The 10,242-nt window shown below is 40.5% G+C and overlaps 1 protein-coding gene across 3 annotated transcripts in view; it reads right to left on the bottom strand.

Annotated features, from left to right (window-relative positions):
- Positions 1-10,028, bottom strand: part of NUSAP1 (nucleolar and spindle associated protein 1) — a 37,354-nt gene extending 27,326 nt beyond the window's left edge. For 2 of the 3 annotated variants that reach the window (XM_014534802.1, XM_005860259.2), the window contains exons 1-2: positions 9,833-10,027; positions 7,074-7,142 (exon numbers count right to left, since the gene is read on the bottom strand). In XM_014534802.1, coding sequence (XP_014390288.1) covers positions 7,074-7,142; positions 9,833-9,925 — 162 coding nt within the window. In that variant the 5' untranslated portion in view covers positions 9,926-10,027. Of the gene's footprint in view, positions 1-7,073; positions 7,143-9,832 lie in introns of all 3 variants that reach the window. The other variant, XM_014534803.1, reaches the window with a different exon arrangement.
- Between the last annotated feature and the right edge of the window lie 214 nt (positions 10,029-10,242).

Raw genomic sequence — 10,242 nt, 5'->3', positions numbered from 1 at the left:
ATGGATGCCTGGCATTCTGTTAAAAAAAGCATCATGAATTTATTGAATATATGCTATGTACTAGGCAGTACCCTATAACTAATAATAATTACAGCTAATATCACAACTTTATACTGTTTACCATATGTAATGGATGCCTGGCATTCTGTTAAAAAAAAGTGCATGAATTTATTGAATATATGCTATGTACTAGGCAGTACCCTATAACTAATAATAATTACAGCTAATATCACAACTTTATTGAACTGTTTACCTTGATTATCTCATTTATTTCTCAAAGCATATGAGATAGGTAATATTATCCACAGTGCACAGATGGGGAAACGGGGGCTTAGAGAGTCCAAAGTAACTTGTCAAAGGTGAAAATGAGGAGTAAAGTAAGGACAGCACTTCTCTACCATAAAGTAAAAGTAAAGAGCTACATTGTCAAAACAGTGCAGTACAGGTTACCAGAACATCTCAAACAGACCTGCTTATATACTAAATCATTGTGTGATAATTGTTACACTTCATATTTGTCGGGGAAGGTTGGATTCATTATTCAACATGTGATGCTGAGAAAATTGTTTTCAATATTTTTTTGGGGGGGGAACAATGAACCTCGATCATTCTCTCACACCAAAATGAAATCTGAATGTATTAGAAATTTAAATGTAAAAGATCAAAAGATAAAAGCACTAGAAAATACTCACGTGAGGGGAGGCTTTTTAACCTGTAGACTATAAAGGAAAGGTTTGGTTTGTTTTTGGTGCTTTTCTAATTTTTTTAAATAAACTAAAAGTTCTAATTTTTAAGTGCAAAATATCTAATTAATAAATTTTATATTGATTATATGTTGAAAAATAATATTTTGGATCAAATATAACATGTCATTAGAATTAATTCCACCTGTTTCTTTTTACTTTCTTTTTAAACATGCAAATACCCTTCAATCTAATATTTCTTTTTTTTTATTTAACACTTTTTTTGGCCTAGTAAATGTACCGGCTTTTATTTTATTTTATTTATTTATTTATTTATTTATTTATTTATTTATTTATTAAATCTTTATTGTTAAAAGTTCTAATTTTTAAAAATAAAATAATTAAAAACATGTACATATGGCTAAAAAAAAATACTAAAGAGATTATAATGACAAGCAGTTGGTTCTCTGCCTACCTTTCCTATTTCTCAAGCTTAATTTCAGGTGGCTACTTATATATCACCAGTGATTTGCTGATGAGATATTCACTTATATTTTCTTTTTTTTCCGCTTACATTTCCAATAGCTATATTTAGTGCCTATCATGTGCTACAATTTATCTCATTTGTATCCCTCACCTCCCCATGTTCTTCCTAACAGAATCATACCACTTTAATCACTCAATTAGATACCTGTGCAGCTTTAAATATACTAAAGACCTTAAATCTTGTTCCACAACTATATACATCTACTTGTAAACTTCAGTTATTAGCATCCCTACACTTCCCTTCCCCTCTCAATTTCTGTCATCTATTCTCTTTAAGCATCCAAGTTGATAACATTTACAGCCTATTATGTAATCTTAACCGAATCATCGGTGCCTTTTCTGTGTAGCTTGATTCTAAGTTATTGTAAGACTTTTTAAAACAAAAAAAATTTTGGGAGATTCGACCAAGATGGCGGCATAGGTAAACACCGGAGACGGCTGCCGCAAACAACCACTTCAAAAATACAACTAAAAGACAGAACGGACATCACCCAGAACCACACGAAGGCTGGCTGAGGAGAGACTCTTCAACTAGAAGGAAAAATAACAGCACACCGAGGCTCAGAGGAGGCGCAGTGTGGAAAATACTCAGGTGCGGAGGTGCGCGCGCAAAGCGGGCTGGTGGCTGAGAGCGCGGTTGTCGTTTTCGGTCAGGGGGGAGTCTCAGACTCTGAGCTCCAGATACGGGCGAATCGCTGGGGACTCGGACCCAAACGGGAGAAGCGGGAGTGTCTGGCATCAGTTGGAAGGCAGCTTTCCCTCCGAGGTTTGCAGCGGTTCCGGGGGTTCTGAGAAGCAGAGCCTCTGGGAACAGGACTGAGGGCACCATAACGGCTCCCTCCGCCCGCCCTGTTGAGCCCGCCCCGCCCAAGCCCTGCGCAGAGCCATTTGCCAGATCGCCTCAGGCAAAGGCTAGATTAGCACCTCCCCAGAGGACAGAAGTTTTCCGCGGCAGACACAGCTGATTCACACAGCCAGTCGGCCTGGTGGTCAAATCCCTCTAGTATTAACTACAACAATCAAGGCTCAACTAGAACAAGACTGCGCACAAAGACCACTAGGGGGTGCACCAAGAAAGCATAAAAAATGCGGAGACAAAAAAACATGACAGAAATGGAGGATATAGAGCTAAAAATCGCAATTTTGAGGGCTTGCAAAAATGTGCTAGAAGCTGTCAATAAACTTGAGGAGAGAGTCACGAAAACTAATGAGACCCTCGATGCTATGATAAAGAACCAACTAGAAATTAAGCATACACGGACTGAAATAAAGAATATTATACAGACACCCAATAGCAGACCAGAGGAGCGCAAGAATCAAGCCAAAGATTTGAAATGCGAAGAAGCAAAAAACACCCAACCGGAAAAGCAAAATGAAAAAAGAATCCGAAAATACGAAGATAGTGTAAGGAGCCTCTGGGACAGCTTCAAGCGTACAAACATCAGAATAATTGGGGTGCCAGAAGATGAGAGACAGCAAGATATTGAAAACCTATTTGAAGAAATAATGGCAGAAAACTTCCCCCACCTGGTGAAAGAAATGGACTTACAGGTCCAAGAAGCGCAGAGAACCCCAAACAAAAGGAATCCAAAGAGGACCACACCAAGACACATCATAATTAAAATGCCAAGAGCAAAAGACAAAGAGAGAATCTTAAAAGCAGCAAGAGAAAGAGACTCAATTACCTACAAGGGAATACCCATACGACTGTCAGCTGATTTCTCAACAGAAACTTGGCAGGCCAGAAGGGAATGGCAAGAAATATTCAAAGTGATGAATACCAAGAACCTACAACCAAGATTACTTTATCCAGCAAAGCTATCATTCAGAATTGAAGGTCAGATAAAGAGCTTCACAGATAAGGAAAAGCTAAAGGAGTTCATCACCACTAAACCAGTATTATACGAAATGCTGAAAGGTATCCTTTAAGAAGAGGAAGAAGAAAAAGGTAAAGATACAAATTGTGAACAACAAACATGCATCTATCAACAAGTGAATCTAAGAATCAAGTGAATAAATAATCTGATGTACAGAATGAACTGGTGATTATAATGAATCAGGGACATAGAAAGGGAATGGACTGACTATTCTTGGCGGGGAAAGGGGAATGGGAGATGCGGGAAGAAACTGGACAAAAATCGTGCACCTATGGATGAGGACAGAGGGTGGGGTGGGAACTGGGAGGAGGGGAGTTATGGGGGGGAAAAAAAGAGGAACAAATGTAACCTGAACAATAAAGATTTAATTAAAAAATAAATAAATAAAACAAAAAAATTTTGTTTTCTGTATCATCTTTGTTTTGTTTAGGGTAATTTCTTTAAAAAATTGATTTTAGAGAGAAAGAAACATCAGTTTGTTGTTCCACTTATTGATTCATTGGTTCATTTTTTTAAAATATTTTTTTTATTGATTTCAGAGAGGAAGGGAGAGGGGGAGAGAGATAGAAACATCAATGATGAGAGAGAATCACTGATTAGCTGCCTCCTACATGCCCCCCACTGAGTAGGGATCGAGCTGGAAACACAGGCATGTGCCCTGACTGGGAATCAACCTGTGATCTTCTGGTTCATCGGTGGATGTGCAACCACTGAGCACCCCAGCCTGGCTATTGGTTGATTCTTGTATGTTCCCTGACTGAGGGATGAAACCTACAACCTTGGTGTTTGGGGATGATGAGCTAACCAACGGAGCTACCCAGCCAGAGCCTAGGGTCATTTTTTTCTTTTCCTTAAATTCTGACTACAGGTTTTCCTCAAAAGCCTATGACTATTGGTCTTTTATTCATATTTCAGAGCAAAAACCTCATTAGGAGTTTGAATGTGAGTGCTCGTTATCTGGTGGAATCTGATCTAGTAGGTTCCTTAGGAGGAGGCTATGGTGCTGGGGATCCTTGATTGCCAGAAGCCCTTTGCTTGATAACCATTTACTTTCCTTACAGAGAAACCTTCTAATATTTTAGCCGCACATGGAAGTGGGGGGTAGGCTGCTTTGTATCCTGACTTTTCAGTCCATTTCACTATAATACCTGGACCCCACCCTCTGAGAGTGATTTAGTTGGCCTGGGTTTTGGTGAGGCCTATATACCAGTATTTTTAAAAATAATTCTCCCCAAATGATTTTCCCACACAACCTGGATTGAGAACCACAGTATAAAGTAAATGTGTTGGGCTCTAGCTGGTTTGGCTCAGTAGATAGAGCGTCGGGCTGCCGACTGAAGCATCCCAGGTTCGATTCTGGTCAAAGGCACATGCCCGGGTTGCAGGCTCAATCCCCAGTGAGGGGTGTGCAGGAGGCAGCTGATCAATGTTTCCTGCTCATCATTGATGTTCTATCTCTCTTTCCCTCTCCTTTCCTCTCTGAAATCAATAAAAAATATATAAATAAAGTAAATGTGTTGGGAGTGAAAGAATAAGGATGCTTAGAGAGTGGAAGGTTTTAGTCAGAGGTGAAATATTACCAACTAGTATAGTTCCAAGGGATATAAAGTCCAGAATATGCTCAATGAAATGGATGGCTGATGAATAGCAGAAACGAAAGTCAGCCGAAACCGGTTTGGCTCAGTGGATAGAGCGTCGGCCTGCGGACTGAGGGGTCCCAGGTTCGATTCCGGTCAAGGGCATGTACGTGGGTTGCGAGCACATCCCCAGTGGGAGATGTGCAGGAGGCAGCTGATCGATGTTTCTCTCTCATCGATGTTTCTAACTCTCTATCTCTCTCCCTTCCTCTCTGTGAAAAATCAATAAAATTATAAAAGAAAGAAAGAAAGAAAGAAAGTCATAGGAGTTAAGGAACCAGGAGACAAGGGTATAAGAGACATCCAGATGAACCTTTGAATTCACCCCAAATAAGGTCAGGACATGAGGTGATGAAGAAGACAAGAAGACAGTGAACATCAGAAAGCAACAGGAAGGCCAACAGATAAGAAATGAGAATAGGTGAGCATAACTTCAAAGGAGCAGGGATATTTATATGAGAGTAGAAAGATACTATATGGATCTGACTTCCCAACTCCCCGAATAGTTGTGGGGAAGACAGTGAAAAGAAAAAGAAGAAATTTTCCACTACAAAAGTGGTACCTTCGGGTTACACCGTGTATTACTGGAATATACAGATACTTTTAAAGTGGTTATTCACCCCACCCTCTAATCCAGCCCCCATAGTAGCACTTCACAGTATAGGTGCTATAGCTGGTTTAGAAGCCTGTTAGCACAACTCTCAGAGATGTCTTGCTTTAACCCCACACACCTTAACCATGATATGTTAGACGGGAGGCCAACAGTGATAGCGAAGATGTGTTCATTCCTGAATGAGCCATGCTTAACTCTAACAGACTTATCTAAATCCAAGGCCCGGCAGGCGTGGCTCAGTGGTTGAGTGTCCTATGAACCAGGAGGTCATGGTTCAATTCCCGGTCAGGGCACATGCCTGGATTGCGGGCTTGATTCGCAACAGGGGGCATGCTGGAGGCAGCCGATCAATGACTCTCTCTCATCATTGATGTTTCTATCTTTCTCTTCCTCTCCATTCATCTCTGAAATTAAAAAAAAAAAAAAAAAAAAAAAAGACCGAAGAGGCACACAGCCAGACTAACCTACATCTAGAGCTGCTCCAATTCATAGTTAAGGCTGACCTCTAGTGAGAGAATTAGGCTTCCATAAGGTCTGATGTCACACTCATTCAGGTATGATCCACACCTGGGCATTCCCCAGGTAATGATTTGGGGGTCTGGAAGCTTACTTGTTTGTCTATCCTTGGGGACATTAATGATCTCTTTGCCATGTATTTGGATTGTGCTGACTCCTGTAGTCTTAAATAAACTTTTTGTCCGTCAGATTTTTCCACCAATCTAAGCTCACGATTGATAGATTCACCACTTAGGAATTCTCTATCTGACTGAATGTTGACTAGCATCCTGCTCTTGTGTAACTTTTTAAAAAAGAATGGCTCCTGAGATGCTGAATTTAAAATATGATAGATCATTTTAAATTTAGTTTATCAATTACTATCCAAAGTAAATCAGGATTTCAGATAGCACTATAATCATGTATCCTTAATCATTTAAACACACACACACAAATGAAATTATTTAGTTGATGTAAAAACTATTAATTCTTTTTTGTTGTCTATTTTTAGTTAATTAAAACCTGGAATCAAAGGAATTTTAAATGTTTATAACTTGGAATACAGTTACAAAGACTATATACAGTCAGAGAAGAGGAAGTTAGATTTTCAGTTCATGTTTATATTCATTTCCAGATACATAACAGATGCTCTCCAAGGCCCAGTTCCATAAGGCCTTTCAACACTTTCCCTATTTCAAGTTAAGAAACCTGGCCCTAATGAAGCCTTCACTGATCCTTTCAGGCGGCATGCCCTCAGAAATCTGTGGTGTAGATTTAAAGCAGCCATGACAACCTCTGCCATCAGCAGTGCTTTACAATTTGCTACAAGCATCTTTCACTCAGAACAGGGAAACTAAGAATCAAGGAGTTTGAGTTTTCTCAGGTGATACACTAGAAAATGACAAAGCTGCTACTTAACCTGGGTTTTTCTGACTTTGAATCTAGTTCCTTCCCTACTCATATCAAGTTATCTCTTACAACTTTTGGCAACTGAATTGTTAACTTTTGCAATTGTACAAGAACATCTTATTCAACAGATTACTTGCTGCAAGACACTTTCACCATTTACAACCAATAGTTTTTATGAAAGGATTCACCATAACCAATCATGATCTTTTTGGTAATAAACAGTATGTCTTAAAAGACATCACTAATTGTGTGTATCATTCATTATCTAAACATGATTGTTTTGCTAAACAGGTGATGAAAAAACCTTACTTACCTGATTTCCATTTTCTTTTCTTGCTTCCCGTTTCAGGTGGGCTTTCAAGGCTTTTAGCAGCTTGTCTGCCTGCAGGAAAGTTAAAGTTCTTAACAGTAAAGCCAAAAATCAAATAAGCAAGACAGATACATTGAACATTTCTTTCTGTTCTTGTATTCATCAAATGTCCTTTGAGCAGTGGGCTCTGGGAATAAAATAAAGACTGAAACAGAACTGGTCCCGGCCCTCACAGACTTCGCAGCAGTGAAATCAGACAAGACAAGGAAAGGCAAGGACAACGCAGTGGGGTCAGTGCCAGCATGAGGAAGCTCAGGGTGTTGTGAGAGAACACAGCTGGGCTTGCCATTAGGGTAGAGACTTCAGCATGTCATCAGACTGGTGTAACTGTTACATTTTTTAAAATAACTAAATCTTGATAATTTCTTGGAGCAATTTATTCATTTTTGCTATGTACTTGGAATTTAAAAAGGCAATTGATTTAAGGAGCTCCTGGGCTGCACCGACTATAAATAATTTAAAATATTTTAATTATGGAAAATTTCAAATACATACAAAAGTAGAGACTAGTGTAATGGACCCCCATGTTACAACCCCCAAGTATTTCATAGCAAATCCAAGGCATCTAACATTTCACCTGTAAATACTTGGTATTACCAAGAGATAAGGACTTACTAGTAAAAAAATAACAGAGAAACATAGCCACAATACCATTATCATACTGAATACAATGAACAATATCTAGAATTTAATACCTAGTCCAAATTTAATTTTCTCCATGTCAAAGGTGTCTTTTTATCATTGGCTATAATAAAGTCTTATACAATCAAATTTGCCTGAGAATTGTACCTCTCAACAAATATTTGACACCTACTATGTGCCAGATATTGTGTGCAAGGCAGGCAATGGGGTCTATAGTAACAAATACTGTACTACTCCACCTCTATGAAAACAGATGATTAATTAACTACCTCAGATCAGGTGCCTCAAGAGACAATGATGGGTGGGACTTTCAGAAAAAGATCTAAACTTGCAATAGCTCGTTAGAGATCCAAGTGGTTGTGGGGCCTTACTGTCAGGGCACTGAACTCAGGTAGAAACCTCTTCTGTAAATCTCTTGCTATCGTGTGGTGCACTGCCAAAAAGTAGGTGTCAATAACAGTCTGAATAAATACTCAGCATCTCCTATATAAAACGTACTGACTTAGTAGTACTGTGAAGGCTTCCAAGGTGGAAGGATGAAAAGATCCCAGTCCAAGGAACTTAACTTTTAGTAGAGAAGATAACACACACACACAAATAGCCAGAGTACAAGGTGGAAGCCTGCAAGCGCTCAGAGACAGTACTTAAAATTAAACTGTTTAAAAGCACAGAGGGCTGGCTCCTGGGGTTACTGGGGTGGTGGACCTGTGGCTAAGGAAATGAGGAGGGGATGGGGCATCAAGTCAGTGATGACAGTTCAGTGGGACCGTGACAGAGAGGAGGGGAGTTGCAGGGCTGGGTGGAAAAGATGAAGGGATTAAGCAAAAACCAAAAGAAAACAAAACTCATGACAGACAACAGTATGGTGATTACCCGAGGGAAAAGGAGGAATGGGGGAGATAGAAGAGGGTATGGGGAGGTAAATGCTGATGAAAGGAGACTTAATTTGGGGTGGTGAACACACAATATACAGATGATGTATCACAGAATTGTACACCTGAAGACTATTTAATTTTATTAACCAAAGTCACCCCAATAAATTAAATAAAATGGAGAAAATAAGAGTAAATGGAAATGATTCGTGCAGATAAAGAAGACAAGAGAAAGGAGGTGATCTGAGGCCGAAGGGTCAAAATTAGCAAAGGCAATAAGATGGGCAAAGGTACCAAGTTTCGATGCAGTCAGTCTTGGATAAAAGATTCTAGCCAGATTGCAAAAAGCCTAAGGAATTTAAGCTAAGGTATTCGGCTTTGTTTACGAAGTATTAGGGAACCATTAAACTTCATAGCTCAGGAATATCTCCAAAGACACTCCTAGATTATTCTGCCACAACAGATACCTGAGCACTGATTATTTTGTTTAAACCATTTAAAGGCCATAAGAACAAATCTCCGGAGTATACATTAGCACTATATGAGAAAATGCCACCAGAATCTAATACAGAAACCCAATCCCAAACTGAATCGCCACATTTCCCTCCAACATTTTGCAGCCTCGGAGTCAAAGACCTTACTGGTTTGGAAACACCACAATAGTGATCAATAAATGAACGATCATTCCAGATCAAGGCTGAGTTATAAAAATGTGTCCATAGGGATGGTCCCTTAAAAACAATCCTTTCTTCCAGGTCCCCCAATAAAGTATTAAGAGATTCTGGGTGCTATTACAAATTATATATGTGCTTCTATGTTGAATTTTCCAAAAGCCAAGGCAGTTATTTCCGCGACTGCCTACAATTAATGGGCATTAGAGCGTTCCTTGAGCTTTCTGGGCCTGCATTTCGTAACTGATGCCCTGGGAAGTATCAGAGTATTTCCAATAAAACCAAACCAAACCAATCCTTTTGAAGCCGAGGCCTATGGGAGCCCCCAGAAAAGTCAGCCTCAAGATCAGGTGAAGAATAAGGTTCCCCTTCCGCCCCACTTTTGCAGTAGAAGCGATACTCGAGACCATACCTACTCCCTCACCCGCAGGGGCCCGCTCGGTCCCTCTCCACCGCTTCTCCGCGAGGCCGCTCAGCCTACCCCACCCGCTACCGTTCGGTACCGCCCGCTCCTTACCCTCAGGTTAGCCCAGAGGCCCAGACTCTTGGCCAAGTTCTGCAAGTCACTGTATTTGAAGGAGTCCAGCTCCTCGAGGGAGGGGACGGTCATCCCGACCTGCAATCCAGGCAACCAGGCGAAGTACCCTCCAAACTCCGGCGCGCGGTTCAAAACTCAAGCGCACTACAGTCGTTGACCCAGCCAAGCTTTATACACAGTTTAAATTAAGAATGCTGCACTTCCATTGGTTAAAAATGTACCGAAGGCGGGGTTTCCTGGAGCTGACCAATAGAAAGGCTGATCCCCTCATCAAACGCACATTCTATCCCACCCCTCACCGATGCTTTGGAGCCGAAGGGCGTGTCCAGGCCGCGCCTGCGCTGCAGGGCCCCGGGCTCGCGGCGTCCAATGAAGACGCAGGACCCGTG

The sequence above is a fragment of the Myotis brandtii genome, unplaced genomic scaffold (assembly GCF_000412655.1).
Source record: "Myotis brandtii unplaced genomic scaffold, ASM41265v1 scaffold133, whole genome shotgun sequence".
In the NCBI taxonomy this organism is placed as follows: Eukaryota; Metazoa; Chordata; class Mammalia; order Chiroptera; family Vespertilionidae; genus Myotis; species Myotis brandtii.
This window is presented reverse-complemented; position numbering and strand designations above follow the sequence as displayed.